Source organism: Pipra filicauda, unplaced genomic scaffold (genome assembly GCF_003945595.2).
Source record: "Pipra filicauda isolate LSUMZ 115617 unplaced genomic scaffold, ASM394559v2 scaffold2_size9829703_pilon, whole genome shotgun sequence".
Classification (NCBI taxonomy): Eukaryota; Metazoa; Chordata; class Aves; order Passeriformes; family Pipridae; genus Pipra; species Pipra filicauda.
The window spans coordinates 9,545,602-9,565,651 of NW_024104421.1; the positions used below are offsets into that span (position 1 = coordinate 9,545,602).

Below are 20,050 nucleotides of genomic sequence, written 5' to 3' on the forward strand. Positions count from 1 at the left end.
ATCCTGTGAAGATTTTCAGATCTCGGGCTACTAAGACCCTTCAAAAATTAGTATTTTTGAATTTTTTTGCACAAATTTACTGATATGTGCAACTGCAAATACTGATCTTCTCATTAATGGAAGCCTAGAAATTCAGGCACTCAGGTCAAAGCTTGGTTTGGCCAAAGTTATTGGCCAGTACACTCTTTGCTATGAGTAAGCACTAACGATGCCTTTCCGAACACCATTATTATTCAGTAAAGCAAATCCCTTTCTCCATATAGTTTGTGACTGTGTTCATGGAGTATGCAACAGTGGAATTACAGGGGATGGAAGATGCACTTGCTTCTCTGGATACAAAGGGCTCAGCTGTGATCAGCGTAAGTAGATTGTTTCCTATGTAAGATACATTCAACATCTCTGATACGGTTAGAATTGGTAGGGACAAATGTGAAATTAGTTTCAGGTTAGACACACAAGAGCAACCAAACATACACTAAACCTCAAACCCCATCTGTAATTTCCGTAACCGTCATCACCTCTTCAGTCAGCGGAAAAAAAAGATGACAGCAATGGGATCGATGGTGCCTGAATCAGGCACACTTTGAAGTGGTTTGCTGCAGAATGCAGTGCCTCCTGACACAGTGCACGGGCATAGTTTAACCTATCACCCTCTGTTCCTCAGCGATAGCTGAATGTGAGGCCTTGCAGTGCCCTGCAAACTCCAGATGTACTGCCTCAGGTGAGGATGGAAGACGACTGGAATGCACGTGTCTGCCCAACTATCACGGGGACAGTACACGATGTGAACGTGAGTAATTTTCATGTCTACCTAGTTCTTCGAATACAACATCATTAGTATTATAATTCAGATATATGGAATGTGCTTTTGAGCCAAATGTCACCCTCTAATTTTTCATGGGTTCATATCCCAAAGCACAAACTAGACTCCTTCAGAATCACATTCATCCAATTGCTAACAAGTTTCAGCCCATGAAACCAGAATAAAGGTAGGAAACCCCCCTGAAATACATAGGGTGCATACGAGGTCATCAGTGCTTACAAATCTTCTCCTGTCATATCTCTCTGCTTGCTGAAGTTCAGCCTCAAAGCTTGCTTCCATAAAAATCAACAACGGGGACCAAGGACTTATATTTACTGAACATCCATCATGTAGCAGCTCAGCTCCATCACTGAGCATAAACTCTACAGAAAAGTAAGGCTCATTTTAGCTTTCCTATTTTTCATGAAATGAAGCTAAAGAATCTCAGCTAGAGGAAAAATCTGGGAGTCTTTATAGACTCCTCAACTTGCCACTGAATGCCCAAATTTACTGTATTATGAGTCCAGATTTTCCTTCTACTTACATTCCATCTTACAGCACCAGCTCTTCCTTCTAGACCAATTACAATGAAGAAAATTGCTTCATCTTACGCTGGAAGCACTATTTAGTAAATGTTGGCTTGGATCAGGCCACAAATGCAATGCTTCTTATTCAGTCCTCTTGGTCCTAACTACGGTGTCATCCTCTCTGCATAGGCTTGAACACCATCCAAGAGCAAGATATTAGCAGGTCATTCCTCAGGAATGTGAGATTCTTCTAGTAGGCAGCACAGACAAGTAACACACAAAGAAAATGCAGAAACCAGCAGAGAAGCAGGATGTTACTGTCTCTCCCTCTCTTGGGATCTATATTGATGCAGCCTGCATGGATGCTGATCCTCTGTCCCAGCACCTTTAGATAAGTGGTTTAAGACAGTGTGTTTTAAATTTGACTGGCTGGGAAGCACAGATCAAAGCTCCTCCAGAGAATCTAAGTATTTAAGTGAGGATAGTGGTGGCTGCCTCAGTCTCAGCTTGGAGGTGACACTGTTTATGCTTGATTTTGAGCATGTGAATATGTGTGTGAGTTTGATTTCACACTGGAACAGAAGAGAAGGCTTGAAAAAATGAAGCTGAGCATTGTCAACTCTCTCAGTCCCAGCTGAGAGGTAAGAAAGGGAGGAGAAGAGGGGAAAGCAGTGAGAAGCATCACTTTTTAGGTGAGTCCACGGCCTGCCATCTTCTAGCTACACTGTGCACTTAATCATAACCTAAACTGCACACAAAGGTGTACAAAGATGCTTTCCAAGCACTGCTTGATTTTGAAAAAGAACAAGCAATGCCATTGCCTCAAAAAAACAGTTCATGGAAATAACTAATGGTCTTCTAGTGCAGTCCTGAAAATAGAGCAGTGTTGAAGACTCGACCAAAGTACTTGCTGGCCAGTTTTCCATATAGCTGAACTGATGACATTATATTGTTTAATTACCAGAAAGAAAACAGTGAAGGCCCATTGTCTCGAGAAATATTTTCCAACTGATCTTACATGTGCTCAAAGCTTGTACAGACCTCACACCACCTACCTGACCTTCTCTAGTTAAAATCCACTGCAAACAAGGAAATAGTTGTGATATTTTAATGAGCACGTTACAGGTTTTAATCTGTTTATAACTCAATTTGCCAAGTTAAGAGATCATTTCTGTTCAGAAGCAAACAGTTGGTTGCTATGTTAGCATTCCTCCCTTCTGCCTTCATGCCACCACCATATTTTGGACTTGGCTGTTATGAAAAGTTTAGTCTACCCAGGCTTTGTTTGGCATAGAGGTGCCCTGCTAAATCTTTGTCTTCAATTTGAGAACTGTGGGCAATAATTCATTTACCTCACTTCTTTTTTCACAAGCTATCAACCCATGTTCCAAAAAGGTCTGCGATCCCAATGCTGACTGTGTTTACCTCGGACCAAATCAGCACAAATGTACCTGTCAGGAAGGTTACAGAGGGGATGGTCAGATCTGCTTACCTGTAGACCTTTGCCAAGCAGCACACGGGAACTGCCCTGCACAGTCCACCATTTGCATCTATGACAGTCCAGGAAAGGTCAGTGCTAAAAGAGGGCCCCAGATGTTTCCTATGGCAACTGCCTAAGAAGAAATAATGCTTTGTCTCCAAAAAGGAACCATGCAGGTGTGGAAACAGGTCTCAAGGAGATCAAACTCTATTCCTAGATTTGGCATAAGCCAAATTGATGAAGAGTGAGTCCCTTTAGCTCCCTTTTCAATGTATATATATCATGTTTCCCACTCTGGAAATGGAAATGGCAACGGTGTTCTTTTTTCTGAGAGTATTTTGGCTCTGATTTGCCTCCCCAAAATGGAGGCATTGAAATTAATCTTCTCCCGGTTAAATTTTGTCTCTCTGACCACAGAGGGCTTGTAGGACTAGTACACAGGTACCACAGATACACACCTGAAGTTAGTTTATTTAGGAAAGAAGTAATCTGGGTCTTTGGGAACAATCAATGGGTGGCACTTTATATAGACTGCACATTATTCATGATGTTGAGAACTGGCTCAGATTTCAGTGTGTAAAACTCACATCATCAAAAAAGCAAGACTTGAGAAGACCATGCCAGGTTTGCTTGGAAACCCTGAAGAGCCAAAAAGGGACTCAATCACCCAGAGTCGTTCTGCAGTTCATGTTCATGTCTCGATGAGCTGCACATAGCTGACACCCACAGGCTGGTGTGTACAACAGCAGTGATGATACACCTCACTTAATGGTGTGCTTGGGCACTCCTTTCAGGAAGCAGAGGGCTGTGGGCTGGAACAGAGGTAAAAAAATTGACCTAGCCACACTGATTCTAAATGTTCTCTGTCAGAAAAGGGAATCTACAGGGCTTTATCTGAAGAAAATTTATATGAGAGTCAGTAGTCTTCTGGAGTGGATAAAACCTGGAAAGGAGCTGTATAAATATGGGTAAGCTTTATATTTGCATTTGAACTCACCAGGTGATTAACTAAGGCTCATTGTCTTCAAACTCTAGTTCCAGAAAGTGTGCTGAAAACCACAACTTGTGCATGGCTAATTTTTCTCTCCCCTCTCACATCCTTCTGATTTAGTCTCACTGTGAATGCAAGGAACATTATACAAACTTTGTACCTGGGAAAGGATGCAGCATGATGGACATCTGTGAAACAAACAACACCTGCCATAAAAGAGCTAAATGCTTAACAGTTGCACCAGGACAGATTACGTGAGTCTTTTTGCTTATTAAAGTTTCACACGGTTTCTCTCTCCTCCCCCAGTAATGGGTTGCTAAAACGAATGCAGTGGATGAACACCTCCTGAAGTTATCATTAATCTTTATCTTTATCAGGGGCAAATCACAAGATTTAATGGGGTTAGGGTCAGCCAATTAGCATAGTGTTAGATTTCATCAGACCATTTGGTAATACCTGTTAAGTTTCATTTTTATAGCACTCAGAGGTCATTTCTACACTAGTAAATAAAAAGAACCAAAACCTCTTTTCTCTTTCTGAGGACAAGCAGCATTGTCTGTCTTACAGCTAAAGTCTCTTCCAAAACAGAGTAACTGCCTCCTGGCAGCAGTCCCTGGCACATGCTATCCCTTCGACTGTGCCCAGGCACTGCCTGGGAAAATGCTACTTGGTGTGGGCCAGAAACATGCCAGGCAGCATGCTAAAAATTAATCAGCATTAATTATCATGGAACAGTGCTGAAGCCCTGCCTCTTTTTAGTATACTAATACAGATACAACTAGGGAATCTGACCCCCATGCTGTGAAAGCAGCACCAAATTCGGAAGATTCCTCAAAATCTCGAGTCAAGCAGGTGGGAAACCGCAAAATTTCTGGAAGAGTTTGTTTTCCTGTACAGAAGTATGCTACACAGATGTTAGGAAGAAATTCAATTTTTAACACTTAACTTAACAAAGCTCTCTTTGTTAAGCCAATTCTCACAGAATTTGGCTTACATGTTTCTGTAGGCCAGTGATGGCAAGAACTGGGTATAAAGAGCTGTTCCTGAAATGTTAGTTTTCAGGAGCTGAGAGTTTGAATGCCAAAAACAAGACAGGCCATTAATTGTAGGTAGGAATAAATTATCATATAGATCTGTAGACAGAAAGCATTCACTCAGGAAAGTATTTTTATTGCCAGTTCTTGTGTCATCAAGGAGCTTTCTCTCGCAGTGTAATATCTACATCACTTTTATGGAAGCTATTGTGCATTTCAAACAAATTTATCTAGAATATCCTCTAGTTCAGTTCTAGACCACAGTATATGACTCAAACTGCTTAGTGTATACTCATGCTATACTTAGAGCACTTGAGTTGAAACTTTAAAATAAAATTCCACATCACACAAATCAGGAGGGTTTTTTTCCCCTAATTAATCATTGTTTCACTGTTGCAACAGAATTTTCAAAAGCTGAGGAAGTTTTGAGAATTTCAGAATGGGAAAATGAAAAATTTTGAGTGGGGGATGGAAAAAAATAATCCAAATGCTTTACACATCATTCACTCAATGACACTTAATGGCAAAAACAAGTACAAAAGAATGGAGTGGGATCCAAATCAAAATAAACTACCTATTTGGCAAAAAAATTGAAACTGTATTGAACAGTTTCCAACTAAGGAAAACCCATTTATAAAAGAGGAAATTTACAAAGAAAAACATTGATTGGAAAATGTGGGCACAATAAATTAATTCTGATAAGTCACAGACTGTATTTTGGCTGCATCCCAGATTTTAAATGTATTTGGGAGGGCTTTTTTTGTCGTTGTTTTTTTCCTTCTTCTAAAACATAAAACTGTAACAGAGGCATTGCATTGCATTGCCTCCTTTCCATTGTTTTGCATTTTGATTTTATTAAGGATACAGTTATGCTATTAGCTTTCTCCATACAGACAGTTCTACTTACTCCAGAATCAAATGACTTGTAAAGGAATAAATCTCTCATACAGGCAAAGATTGAAAAAAGACAAACATTTAGTTTGTGAATATAACATAGGAACCTCCTCAAAAGTCAAAATCTCCTCTGTTTTATGTTCCACATACATCTTTCCTGAGTGAGTACTGACACTTTTCTATAGCACTACTTCAGCACAGTAATCATGTTCAGCCTTACCCAGAAGCTACGAAGCTTCAGCCAGTGCAGAATTACACTGCATATTAGATCATAACCTCTCTGGTTTCTGAGGAGAAATGCCTTTCCATCGCTTAAACTCTATTCTTTCTCAATCCCATTCTTATTTTTACTCTATGTCTTCAATGCAGAAATTAGTAGCTTCATAAACCAAAACTCTATCATAGAGGTTTGGTAAAATGGAGACAGAAAGCTGATGTTTCCTCTTATAGTGAGATAAAAGTTTTCTTCCCTGTTCTCCGAGCAAGCTGAAATAGTAATGATTTCCATCTTTTTCAGTCCTGCCTATACTGTCTGTGCAGCATACCATGAAAATATCAAACAGCTAAGCTTAGGTAGTCCAGTAGAGTTTGTTGTAAAGCTGCACCCAGCCCATACACCATGCAACCAAAGCAATACCTGTAAATCCATATACACTATGAGTTGCAAAGCAGTTTCTCCAGACAAAGCTAAGACAAAACAGACCTAGTCATTCACCCAGCTGGTCTTTCCCAAACCCTGCCACACAGAGTAAATTACCTCATCAGATAAATTACTTCATCAGAAGGGGTGATGGGTTCAATCCCGTGCAGTAGGTGCTAACCTGTAATTGCTAAATGCTTTCCTTCAGCATACAAATCCAAACTATGTTGCTTGGATGCCCACTCAGTTATAAGCAGTATTGTCCTCAGAAGGGAAGTTTCAAACTAGGTAGGTACTTCTGCAGTTCATTGTGACCCTGGAAATGATAGCCAAAAAAAATTACTCTGTTTAACCACCTGCTTCTTTATGGACATTTGATGAAAAAGAGAAGAGAGCTTTATTTTGAAACCTTAATCTGATTTGTGCAATATTTCAAGGGTAGTTCCTTTTTTCTACTAAACTATTTCTCAGCTCCTTTGAATGCTCAGGTTTTTTCTTCTCTGTTCAGAAGTGGAAGGGGGCTGTCAACATCAATACAGCAATGTTTACCCCACCAGAAGAAAGGGATGAGCTCCCAAGGAACAGATGCTCCTCTATCCCACCCCTAAACCTTCCATCTGGGCTCCACAGTCATACTCTCTCTGCACAAGAGATACCCTTAAAACAAAGAGGACTCACCATCAGAATCACATTCTAAAAATTTAAGATGCTTTTAGACTGCCCTTTTTACCCAGGATCAGAAAGAATCAAAGCTTGAGCCTCTTATCCCAAAATGCAGCACCCCTCTGAGACTGTATGCAGCTCCCCAGATTGCAGGGACTCTGGGGATTTTTACTATTGCTATCTCTAGAGATACAGCAGAGACCATATGTGGCAAACAGGAGAGGGTTCAGCATCGGGTTGATACTGCTGTGGGGCAGATGTGAGTGGCAGATGTGTATTTCTAACAGCCAGCACATGCAAATTATTAGGCCATTAGTTATATAAAGAACATTTTTTGCTCACACAAAGTAATGTTCCTTCTCTAATGATGCCATTAGAAAAAATATCCAGAGAGATGAATCATTAGGGATAGGGCTTATGTGAATACTGAACGCACTGCAGACTTAATTAGGAAAGGCACAATTAAAAGCCAGTGTTTGACAACACATACCATATAGCTGTTTAGCTTCCTAAATATAGTTAGGGTTTTATTCTGTTTGTGTGTTGATGTGTGCCTGCTTTAATTTTAGCACTAAGGATGAGTAATGACTGAGGTGACAGCTCTAGCCAGTCTCCCGAGTGCAGGCAAGGAGGGGCTGATTTCCTGAAGACTGCAACAGAAAGAACTCAGGTTGGCAAAATCAGCAGGCATCAATGGCCCCTCACACTGAGAAGGCTTGAAGAGTCCAGATGTTTTGGAAAGTATTAATCACCTCTCCTGGAGAACAATCAGGCTGACACAAGGTCAAGGCACACCCAAAACCTAGTTGCTTTTCAAAATGCACAACCATTTGTACCCACCAGCACCTAATAGCAAGCATATGTCAATCACATTGACAACCAACGATTTCTTCCCCACCTCTCTCATGAAGCTGAGGTCTTTCATGGCCACAATATTGCATTTCCATAAGAAGTGTTCCCTCCCTTATAGGACAGGAAATGTAAGGCTGATGCTTGTGGTGGTTCTTTCATAAGTTTCCTTTACATTTTGCCTTGACTGCTGCACACTACTTCAAATGTAGTGGACATTGAGCCCATCTTGAGGCATTGCCTGCCCATCTCTTGAGCACTGCAACCTGAATTTGTTTTAGACACCCATAGTACTGGGTCAGGCATTCTTCACTGGTATCTCTCACAGGCTGGAATGCCCAGGCAACAGCCAAGGTGTTACATACGAGATGTTATTTCAGTACAGAGACAGCAACAACACAACATATACATCTAAAAAAGCATGGGATTCTGTGCTTCAGCAGCTCCAGGGAAAAAAAAGATAATGTTGAAAGTACAAGTATTATTACCAAAATCATTGCATTTCTTAAATGGCAGGGTAACAAACCACAACTTTACTTTGTTGAAAGGACTGACAACCTTGTCTGCTTTTTCTACAAGACCCATACAGCTAGTGCAAGGACTGATGAGCTGCCATCTCCCAATTTAACTACCATTAATCCTGTAAAATCCCACATCATGAGTGAGGTCTTCACAAAACAGCCTCTCCGCTGCCAAGGTAACACCCTACACATTTATTCTGTACCCACTCCTCGCCCACAAACAGGCAGGTTCAGTAGCTTTCTGGGCTCCAGCAATCACAACATTTTGGGACCAGAGGCTGCACTGCAGCCAGGGATGTCAAATAGCCCCTGTTCAAAGGAGTCCAGCAAGACAGACACTGCTCCCTCCTGGCCCAGCTGACAGGACAACATCATGACAGGAGAACAGGCAAGAAGCCATCAGGCTGCCCTGCACAGTGACATACTTCACAGCATGCAGAAGCAAAGATTAAACTAAAATGCGTTGGTGCTCCCTGAAAATGTCTTCAGAGAAGCAATAGGTAACACCTGGTGCCAGTTTATTATGACACTACAAGGCACCAGCACACAGCTAAAGTCACAATCTCTTCACAGGTGTACATGCCAGGGGGGTTCCGTGGGGAATGGTTTTATGTGCTATGGAAACATCATGGAGCGCCTCCGAGACCTGAATGCAGAAGTGGGAGGACGGTGGCAAGGCAAGCTGACATCCACCCTATCACTTCTGGGTAAGTAACCATACTCAGGCAGCTCCTGCCCAGTGGGTTGATCTTACCCTGTCTTCCCCAAGCCCCCCTGCCACAGGAAGGTGCCACAAACAGCATGGCACAGTGCATGTGACTCACTGCAAAGTCCTCAGACCATGTAAAGCTGCTTTGCTCATCACGCCACACAGTGTGCAAGAACTTCCAAGCAGGAATGCTAAACTTATTTCCTCAGCCCCTCACACATCATTTTATATCACCAGTGGATTTTGTCCCGTAGTGTAATAAGTGGGATCATCCCACTTCTTCTTCCCTGCCCCCACTGATTTGGACAATTGAGATTAGATCCAGAACAGCACACAGTAGTCCACCAAAACCACTGTCATTCCCAGCTGGGTCTCTCTTCCCCAGTCCCTAGCCAGCAGCAGCAGCATTGCTTTCACCAGGAAAGAGGCTGAAGGCAAGATGATGGGACTGATCCATCCATTGTCTCCATCAACCTTAGGACCCCCCCAGCAGAGCACCTCAGCCATAGCTGGGTGGTCTTCACATTCCAAACTGCCTGAAGAGGTGAGATGGAGCCCCTATCAGGGCTCACAGCTTCCAGCTCTTCATAGTTACTGCAGTCACCTTGTGAAGTGAACAGCATAACTGCCTTCATCATCTTCTGTTTCACGGCCAAAAATTTGAGCTATGAACAAACACTGCTAAAACTGAGCTGGATCTTTGAGTTAAACTTGTAAATATGAAAAAAAAATCTTCTGTTTAATATAATTTGTTCAGTCCTTTTCACAGAGCCCAGCAATTAAAATGAAGAGTATTAATTCCTAACTAGAAGGGAATGAGAATCCCCAATAGCTGGCCAAGGGCAAAACCTGGCAGTGACCTTCACATTCAGCACTGAAGACCAATACCCATTGCCTCAGCACTGAGCGCTCAGCTGCAGTTTCTTTATGTATTTCTCCTTCTGTGTTTGAAAAATGCCCAATGTGCTGAGTACCACCATTTGTTAACAATCCAGATTTTTTGTTCTTTGGTTGTGTTTTGGACATAAATATGCTGTATGATTTACTAGCCAGAAGCTACAAAGACACATAAACCACATAGGTTATCTTACATTACATTCATTACACATTGGTGTCTTTCAAAAGCTAAGAATATACAGATGTTTTGTAAGATAACCTATTAATTTTGAGATACAACACACCTGTAATGACTGTAAATATTTCTTCAGTTCTGATTTTATACCTCTAGAAAAAGAGCTGAATATTAGAAATATTTAATGCTTTCAGCTGTAGAACCAGTGGTCTCATGCTGCTGTCTTGGACACAGAAAAAGCCGCTGGGTAGTAAATGAACTCTAATTAACTTTTGGTGCATCAGTTTTGATTACCAGTTTTGTGTTTGCTGATATTTGCACTACCAGCAGGTTATCCCGCACCCCATGGAGACTGAATTGATTTAAAGCAGAAGGCTGTCTTCCTGTAAGGACACATCTCCAAAGAAACTATTGGTTTCATGTTCATTGCCCTGGCCTGCATGCCACAGAAGCATTCTGAATGTTCTGCCTCATCCCTGTGTCAAATATGCAGCAGCACCTGGATTTCACATCCCATCTGTCTCTCATCTTTTAACAACTTGGATTCAGAATCTTAAATTAACATTTAATAACCACAGACAGTATTCTTTCTTATTCTGCCCTTGCATACTTTGCATAGTCCCTTTGTCCAATGAGCTTTTCGATAGGCATTTAAACTTTTTTATTTCCTCTTCTCATAAGAAAATACCTACGAATGGCCGCTGAGCACTCTGGGACCATTTACTGTGCTTGTACCAACAAACAAGGGGCTCAAAGGTACAAATGTAAGTAAGCAAGATAAAGGGATTTACATTAGGGGGAATTTGGCTCCTTCAGAAATCTCTCATCTGTGTTGTAAGTGTTTTGATTGAAAAGATACAGAAGAACTCTTTGCTCTAGTACACTTCTGGACACATTTATATCTAGGGGCCAGAGATTGTATTGTTCCTACTTGAAAGAAAAACAAAATAATTTGGTGAGTTAGGGTAAAACACTCTCATGCTTCAAGTTTTGGACTGTCTTACATGTCTATGATCAAAGTCTTTTCACTTGGTCGAGACAGGGGCTGAATTAAGATCTGAACTGCCAGCAGGGAGGCCTGAAGGTCACCTTTTACATAAGGGGGATACAAAAAATAATAGATTTAGTGAGAAAAAAGGAGGCTGATATGTAAGTAGTCAGCATCCATTACCTTCCACTGACATCAGGACAATTCTGGAGACACTTATTGCTTATACAGGGACATAAGGGTGTAATGTGAGCTGAACTGAAACCAAGAGAAGTCTCCATTCAGATTCCATCACCTGACTTCAGAGGAAAACACATGATTTCAGAATGTAACAGCTGGAGAGGACAAAAAAGCATTCACCTTGACTTTTTTTTTTTTTTTTTTGATGAAGCCTACACTGAAATGCATCTCTGTTTCTCTGCTTTTCTAGATAAAGGATCTTCTGAATAATAAACAGAAAGCCCAGTACTTCACTAAACTCCATGTTATTGCTGGTCAACTTAACACAAGTAGCTTGAATAATACCAGTATAATATATACTTTGACTGGGAAGTCAGGAGAGATATCAAAGGGAGAAAAGGTAAGTGGCCTTTCAGCCTACCACAGCAAGAATACTGCTCTCTGCTCCCTCGAAAAGGAGTAGGAAAGTTCCCTCTGCAGTGAGACATCAAGTGGAAGATAACTGTTGGATTATGAAAAAGCACAGCTGTGGCCATGCATTACAAGGACTTCAAGTAAAACCTGAAATCTTGCAAGCGTCAAAGATCCCACTAAAACCAGCAAAAACAAAAATTACCTTTAGACATGTCTCACTGCTGAGTGACATAGCAGACTAAGACAGACTGCTCTAAAACTGTTTGCTAAAATGAAGTCATCTTAAATCTGCAGGCATGACCAATGAGGGAGGTGAGGGAGGAAGGGGAGGAGGAGCATTAAGAGAGCCCAAATGAAAGAAGAAGTGGCATGGGGAGGGAGAAGCCTAGCGTTTGTGCTGGAAACCTGTGTATACTGTTTACATGGAGCAAATACTGACTGCACTGCAGAACCCACCTCCCACTGAGCATCAGCAGCCTTCAAACGATGTAGGAAATAGAAGCCTTCAGCATAAATAGAATGCACATGGCAATTAGCCATGAAAAATGAATAGTAGAGTTCATCATTAGCCCAGCTCATCTGATGTCAGTAAACATCAGGGCAGTCTGATGTCACAGTTCAAAACATTTGTTCCCTGCGGATGATATACTAGATTTTATAATCTAGAATTATTGTTCTTGGCCCATTAAGTGTCTCTTAATGGCTTGGGCCTATGTGGAGGCTGAAATCAAGTACTTCTCATGTTTTGCAGTAGATCGGTGGCATCTGAGAAGAGAGATCTATTTTTTGTCTTCGATGAGTACACACTCCATTTCTAACAGGGAAATACCACTGCTGTCTGAGCCCTGTTTTTTTCCTGCAGGCTTCAGTACAGTGCAGAATCAGCAACATTTTATTATTTTAAATATACATATAATATAAGGAAATGGGTTGTAGTCCTTTGAGATTACAGAAGCTGAGCTTTTCAGTACAATGACATTTTAAATCATTTCCTGGCAGATTTTTATTAGTAGCAGTCATCAGAGCCCTTTCAGGTACACTGCTTTCACCACAGGACCTGTCCCTGTTTCTCTTCTGAACCATGCTGTCCTGGAACAAAAAGAACATGATCCTGATCCAAAGACAAAGGATTTTTTTCCATTTCCTTGATAAGCATTGGAAGCAGTCTTTAGCTTCCCCAGATTTAATTTTCTCAGGTTGGCAATGTAATGAGATCTTAGACTGCATTCAACATGTGTACTCGCTCTGTTGTCATTTCATAATAAAGAATTTATTATCCATTGCCTGGCTTCTTTCAGGATAATCAATTAAGAATAAGAATCCAAGGAGGAAGGAGGAAAGGGAAACTTTTGCAGGGAAATATTATTGCTTCCAATGGAATTCTGCACATTATTGACAAAGCCATGGACAATGTGGAGCCAACATTTGAAAGCAGCAAAGAGGTGAGCAATAAGCTATATACATGCAATGGCAAACTTCCTCTTAAAATAGTTTCACATTGATTGAATGCAAAGGAGGATGACTGACAGCAACTAAACAAACTCTACTGAGCCATCGTGCTTCAGCTCAGCAAAGCAACGTTCAAAGTGAAAGGTAATGACAGACTTTCCACAGCAAACAGACATATGCTCTTCTGCCAAACTATTTCATGGAGGATTTGGACTCACTGCATTTGAATGGTTCTTTGGAAAACTGGCAGTTATAATCAGTGAATTTCACTGAATTCCTGAAAAGCATACTAAAAGAAGGGACATCTGAACAGATATCAAGCAAGATTTGTATTTAAAGTTGCAATTCCTCCCCCCAAAAGGCTAATATTATAAAACCCGGTGATTCTGGATGCTTTGGGGTTTTTGGTGATGTGCTTATCATACTTCCTTAAAAGTTCACTTCTTTATATGATGTTTTTGCAAATATTTTATTCCTCCACCCTTTCACACTGGGAATGAAGAGACAATAACCCTTTCCCCATATGCATACTGTTTTTTCTGTGGCTACACAGGACAATGACACACTCTAACTATATTCCACTATAGCACCAAGACAAGCCATTTCCAGGCACCACCAGTCACCCAAATAAAAAGGAAACCAAAATGTATTCAATCTGTAATAACTGAGACTTGCGCAGTAACTCAAGAAGTGTCTTATAAGAACTGGCATTTATTCCATGTCCCCAACTAAAACAAATCTTATTTCAGGAAACCATAATGTCAGTACTTCAACATAATGGAAGATACAGCCAATTTACATCTTTGATAGAGGTAAGGATACAGAAAAGCAATTACGTAAAGCTATTTCAGGTGTTATTCAATATTAATATTTCACTTTCATTTCTAAACCAAAACAGAAAACTGGCCTGGGAATGGATTTGCAGCAGGACAACAGGCCTTACACAGTCTTTGTTCCAAGTAATGAGGCTTTGAATAATATGAAAGCTGAGGTTCTGGATTACCTGCTTTCTGCACAGGTATAATCTTTCTATAACGCAAATCTTTCTCAGATAGGAGATGCATACATATGTTGTCCAGTATGACCAAGGTTTAAAGCCATCTCTAACAATTAAAAGATCAAGACAACACCTAGAGGGGAAGGGGATTTGGAGTCTCCCATCACATATAGAGACAATGATCCTCCACACCAGGCCCCCAGTCCTCTGCTCTTGCCCAGACAGCCACATGGCAAAGCCCCAAACCCTCTCCCAAAAGGTGTCACCCTTGGTGGGAACAGTCAAGATGCCACAAGGGCCCCACTGCATGGGAGACACTGCTGGTGGGTTCTCAGGAGGTGGATATTGGTGTCCTGTCCCCCGGACACCTCCTGCCTCTCCCAACACACATGCAAGGCATGGAAGGCCCACGTCAAAATAATAGGTAGGAGCGAGGATATGGAATGTCAGGGTGTATGCCACAAGCTGAGCACCACCACTGACAAGGGGTTTCTCGTGCACCTGCCAGTGGTGCTGTTCTCTTCACCATGGCCTCTCAACAGGTCAGGCTGGGTTTGTGTGACTCTGTTTGGGGTAAAATAGCCTCTTTTCTGCATTGGCAGGGTTCATGGAAGCTGCTGGAGCTCATCCGATACCACATTGTCTCCAATACTGAGGTGAGCACAGCTGCTTTACTGACCCAGAGTGTAAGAGCAAGAAACACTGTCAGGGGTACTGTCAGGACTGCAGGCACGAATAGCAGGAAAAGTACTTACTGCCATCGAAATCAAGCTCTCTCTGAGCCTATTCTGATAAAATTAGTCTTCTAGTTTTCAAACTCTAAGTGAGCCCCCCATTTTTCCCAGGTGGAAGTTCATCCCCACCTCAGTCACTGTCATGGGGGAGGAAGGAAAGAAGTGATTTTATTTTTACTGAAAGGTCCCACTCAGAGCATCTGAGGTGGAGGCCACTCCCAGCACAGATGGGGATCAGAGGGAACAGAGACATGAGATCCTCTCATGCAAGTGTACCTTCATGGGATACCAGCACCGCCATTTCTACAGTGGCCTGTGGATGCAAAGAGGGCCATTTTTAGGGAGAAGTGTTAACTCTATTTAGACTGATTGCTATAATTAGAAGAAAAATTAATATTTGTTTGAACACCAAGCTCTTCACACACAGCAACCAGCAAGCTCAGTCATAATTTAATGACACTAACTTTGTTATACAAGCAGGTTAGTCAATGCAAGGCTGCCCACATTGATAATAGGGTCATTTCCTCACCCCAAAGAAGGTCTTTCTGGATTTGAAAAAAGTAATGTTTTTTACATTTCTTTCAATCGATTTATATTCATTTCAGCTCGAGATTGCCAGCCTTGTCTCAATAGAGCACATCAGAAGCATGGCAAAGCAGTTCATTTACTTTAACAGGACCAGCACTGTAAGTCACAGCTTTCACCTGTGAACAACTCACTCTGACTGAGGAAGCTGTTCACATGCAGGGGGAATAAAAGAAGGGGGAAGGGGGGACGTTAGCAGAGGAATTTCTTGCTACAGTGAGGCAGAAATTTTCAACTTGCCACTCCTACCTGCTGTTACCATTAGTAATATAAAGGATGCAGAGGAAATGACTGGTATATAAGGACAGCCTGCAGGGTTTTTTCCCTTATGATTAGCCCCAGTCCAGGAGTGGTCCTCATTTATGCTCTGCATAATTTTTTTAAAAATTTAAAATCTACTTAAAATATTTTAAATAATTCTGTTACATGTTTTAGTTATTTTAAACACTTCTCAGTGCACACAAAGATATTCTTTAATTCTCTTTACTATTAGAGTTTCTGATTCTGATGTACCCAGTGAATACATTTTTAAAGGTGTTAATTTTTCAGTACTTTTGCAAAACCAAACTTATCTATTATGTTAGCTTCCTTCTGTCCTGGAGCAGAGATGCACCTATGAAAATTCTTGTGAAGGCAGAGCAGTTGCAGGAATAAATGCAGAAAGAATACTTTTTTTTTCCTCGTGTAAATTTACATAGATCACGGATTCTCTCTCACTTTTCTGCCTCCTCCTTTGCCAGAGAGAGTACTAAAGCGTGTTTATGCCCTCTAAAATCAGTGCCTGGAGTCATCAGTAGTCTTCTCCTTTTGGCCAGTCTATCAGTCACCAGTTCCACAGGCTAACAGTGCATACTCATAGTAAAATCTTTGATACCTCTGCTGTAGATCAATAGTCAAGAAAATGTACAATATATGTGTGCTTCTTGCATAAACAAGCATGATAAAAATCAGATAGCCAATTTTAAAAAAAAAGCAAGAACAGAAAGTAATTTATTTTTTTTTAAATTAAATTATCAGAAATCGAGAAGCTATGAACATTATTAATGATAATTTATTGTTTCATAGGGACAAGTCTTGGTGAGTGGAGAAAAAATGGAAGAAACAGATATTGTTGCAAAAAATGGTCGTATTTATACTCTTGAGGGAGTTCTTATCCCACCCACAATTGTTCCAATTCTACCACATCGGTGTGATGAGACAAGAAGTCAAGTCACAAAGGTAAGAGAATCACACAGAATTGGTAGTTCTTAACTGTTCAAGGCACTCTAGCTTCTTCTTTAATAGCTTTCTCTGATATTATTCATTAAAAAGGGGTATTTGGGGAAATTAATATATCAATGACATGCAGCCACCAACCTAGCAGTACTGCACAGATGCAAATTATTTGCAAATAGGGAACTCATATGAACGTATTCTACACCATTTCAAAAAAACTTGTTGTTGCAGTAGCCCTTTGAAAAATGTTGTCTCTCCAATCCAGCTGTCCTCCAGTTCCTGAATTCCATCTGTACATATAAGTACATGGAAGCAGTGTCAAGTTCTCAGGGAAACTACTCTAGATCAATATTTTCACTTCTATAAATATGCAGGGAAAGGAGACAGCAAATTAAAATATTAACATAATAATTAATTTTATATTTGCATATTAGGAATGTGTTATTTTCAGAAGCCAAAATTTCCCCTAGCCCTGCTTTCTTTCAGAAACAAAACTGCTTCATATTTAAAAGGGTGGATTTTGACATACCTTGCTCAGTTAGGTAACACAGTACAGGCCTTTATTTGGTAACATTCAGATACTATTTCTGGTAAGAGAGCAGGGTATCAGACGGAGCTTTTCTCTTGCAGTGAGTGTGGCTCCAGTGAGCTGTTATTGGACCATGTTCAAGCACACGTCTGGGCCAGTAACAGTTCCGGTACAAAAGGAAAATATTTACTGGCTTAACTTACAGCAGTCCAGAACCACAGCCTTGAAAGAGGTTCCCAGCAGAGCTGGACAACATCAAAATGTAATGAAGAAAACACTGGCAGTAACAATCTATTACCTCTGGCGGTAACTACAAAGTGCTGCATGTGCAATATAATCATAAACCAGGCAGAGGTCCAAGCAGCAATCTCTGATACAAAAAGCAATCCCCACCCAGAAAACTTCGGTAATCTGAATTCCTAACCAAAAAACTACTTAAAAATTAAATTCAGCACCAATCAATCCTAAAGTAACACTGAGAAAAAAATTGTTTAAAGAAAAAACAAATAGTCACGAAAATTATTCCCCAAACTCAAGTTAGGCACTCCCGTCAGCTTTGAAAGTTTTGTGCGTAGTTTAAGGTACAACCACTTATTCAAGGCTTTAAGCAGAACACTGCTGGCCAGGAGAACACCAGAAGGGAGCAATGGCTTTGGCAGTTCTTACTTTGCATGAAGCAGTTTCATCACTCTCAGAAAACAGGAGTAACACCACCTCAGAAATACTGCTTGTATTCAAAGAGTTAAAAGGCACAAACCTTGTAGGAACTGGTAGGTATATACACTCACAAGAACTGTACATCCCTAAAGATGATGCCGTTAGGCTAAGGCATCCATATCCACGTAACCATACCAGAACTCTAAAAGCTTCACTTGAGTCTAACTGAAGGACAGCAGTGCTTATTCTTAATGTCACAAAGAGCACAGGAGGGACAACAGGTCTGCAGTACCTGCCTGATGTTTGGACCGTGGCCAATTCTGATGACCTCAGACAGGAGGTGGTCTGAACAATGAAGTAGTAGCTGACCCAGCTCTCTGCTCCACCTCCTCCCAGAGCATGGCCCCTGTGGCAAATTTGATAGAGGGGAATATATATCCATGCTTCAATTACTGCAGTGCAAGGTCAGTATCTTAATGTAACACTGAAAATAGGCAGATCTGGCCTTGCATGGAAGTGCAGACACTTTTCTCTGTCCTTCGCTGTGACATGGCAGAAGAGAGAGACAGGACGCTCATCCTCAGGATAAGGAGGGAGCAGGTACACGTCAGTGGTTGAGGCCATTCCAGGTGGAGAAAGGGAGTAAATAGGTGACAGCAAATGGCACTGAGCAGCAGGGAGAATAACACCAACAGAGGGAAACATTGTCCACAGCAATTAACCAGAGTTTTAAGTTCTAAAGAAGCAGACATGCAGGGATTTTCAGAAGCACAGAGGAAGGCAAGAGCCTAATTCAGCTTCAGGCATGACTATGCAGTTTGTAAAAAAGCTTTTGTGATGTCCAAATGTATTTGCCAAAATACATCTGACTCACAAACCTTTAAAACATAATACTGGCATCGGTACCTCAACAATTTGATGCACAAATGCTTTTGTAAGTCTGCTCCTTTATTCCTATAAGTGCTGTACAGTATGAGGGACTACTAAATCCAAACCAGTACCTGATTCTTTCACCACAGCTCCAGTGAGAAACCTGTGGGGAAAATGCCATAATTCAGCCTCATGGCCTCTTGTCTAATGACTACAAAACACAGTGATGGAACATATTGGATGCTGGCTCTAGGTTTTATGCTAACTTGATTGAAAAACAAGACATCGGTAGTCACAAGCACCACAGCTCTGAAAAACTCCATATCCACATTCTGAAAGGCTCAACCTCTCTGAAGTTACTGCATGTTGAGCTTGTAGAGGATTCACCTTTAAAACTGCCACTGGAGTTTATATCTCCTCAGTGATGTAATTGCCAGTCACTGTCACCATCACATGCTGATAAATTAGCTAGTGGGAAAGACAACCAAAAGGTGAAAACATAAAATTAGCTATATATCACTGGATCATAGTGGAGTACAGAATCTATGATGTGGGAGCAAAGACTATTTTTCTCTTCATCACCTATACACAAGACAAATTTCTGTTCACACTGTATAAAAGACTCAACTAATTTTTGGTCTTCCAGGAAGAAATAAAAAATTTTCATAGAATTTAAGTGTGCAGATTGCACTAGACTCTCAGACAATATTAGTTCTTTGTTATACTAAGTTGAGTAAAGGACACCAGTGCATTCATGTCCCTGCGTTCCTGTTGAGGAAGCTTCACATTCTTTAAAAGAAGGGAGCAGAGGAAGGACAAATGGAGATTGGAAGGGGAAGGTGGAAGTGAACAACCACTCCACAAAAGTCAGAGACAGCAGATATAGCCCTGCTGCTGCTCTTTGGATGCAAAATCATGCTTAAGTCATAAAACAGATATTCTTAAAATTTACAGGGTGTATCATCCATAAATATGTATCTCAGCAGTTGGTATAACACCTTTTCAAATTACTATCCTTATTGTTTCCTTCTAGGGTGTCTGTGCAGGTTGTTTATCGCATTCATTGGCTCACTGCCCACAGGATTCAAAGCCCATCGTAAGTGACATTTCCTGGCAGATTCACCAGTTGTACAAAATGCACAGAGGAAAGGCATCCCCATATGTTGATTACTGCTCTCCCAAAAAATAGCGATCAAAAGAACCAGATATGAATACAGGGCACTGAATAAAATGCAAATATAGATGGTACT

General features: G+C 41.0%; 1 protein-coding gene across 1 annotated transcript in view; it reads left to right on the forward strand.

Annotated features, from left to right (window-relative positions):
* Positions 1-20,050, forward strand: part of STAB2 (stabilin 2) — an 83,261-nt gene that overhangs the window by 10,789 nt on the left and 52,422 nt on the right. The window contains exons 6-19 of the mRNA XM_027715116.2: positions 264-359; positions 665-790; positions 2,702-2,898; positions 3,921-4,054; positions 8,975-9,108; positions 10,864-10,946; positions 11,601-11,750; positions 13,063-13,206; positions 13,963-14,025; positions 14,112-14,231; positions 14,813-14,866; positions 15,550-15,630; positions 16,595-16,747; positions 19,834-19,896. Coding sequence (XP_027570917.2) covers positions 264-359; positions 665-790; positions 2,702-2,898; positions 3,921-4,054; positions 8,975-9,108; positions 10,864-10,946; positions 11,601-11,750; positions 13,063-13,206; positions 13,963-14,025; positions 14,112-14,231; positions 14,813-14,866; positions 15,550-15,630; positions 16,595-16,747; positions 19,834-19,896 — 1,598 coding nt within the window. The remainder of the gene's footprint in view (positions 1-263; positions 360-664; positions 791-2,701; positions 2,899-3,920; positions 4,055-8,974; positions 9,109-10,863; positions 10,947-11,600; positions 11,751-13,062; positions 13,207-13,962; positions 14,026-14,111; positions 14,232-14,812; positions 14,867-15,549; positions 15,631-16,594; positions 16,748-19,833; positions 19,897-20,050) is intronic.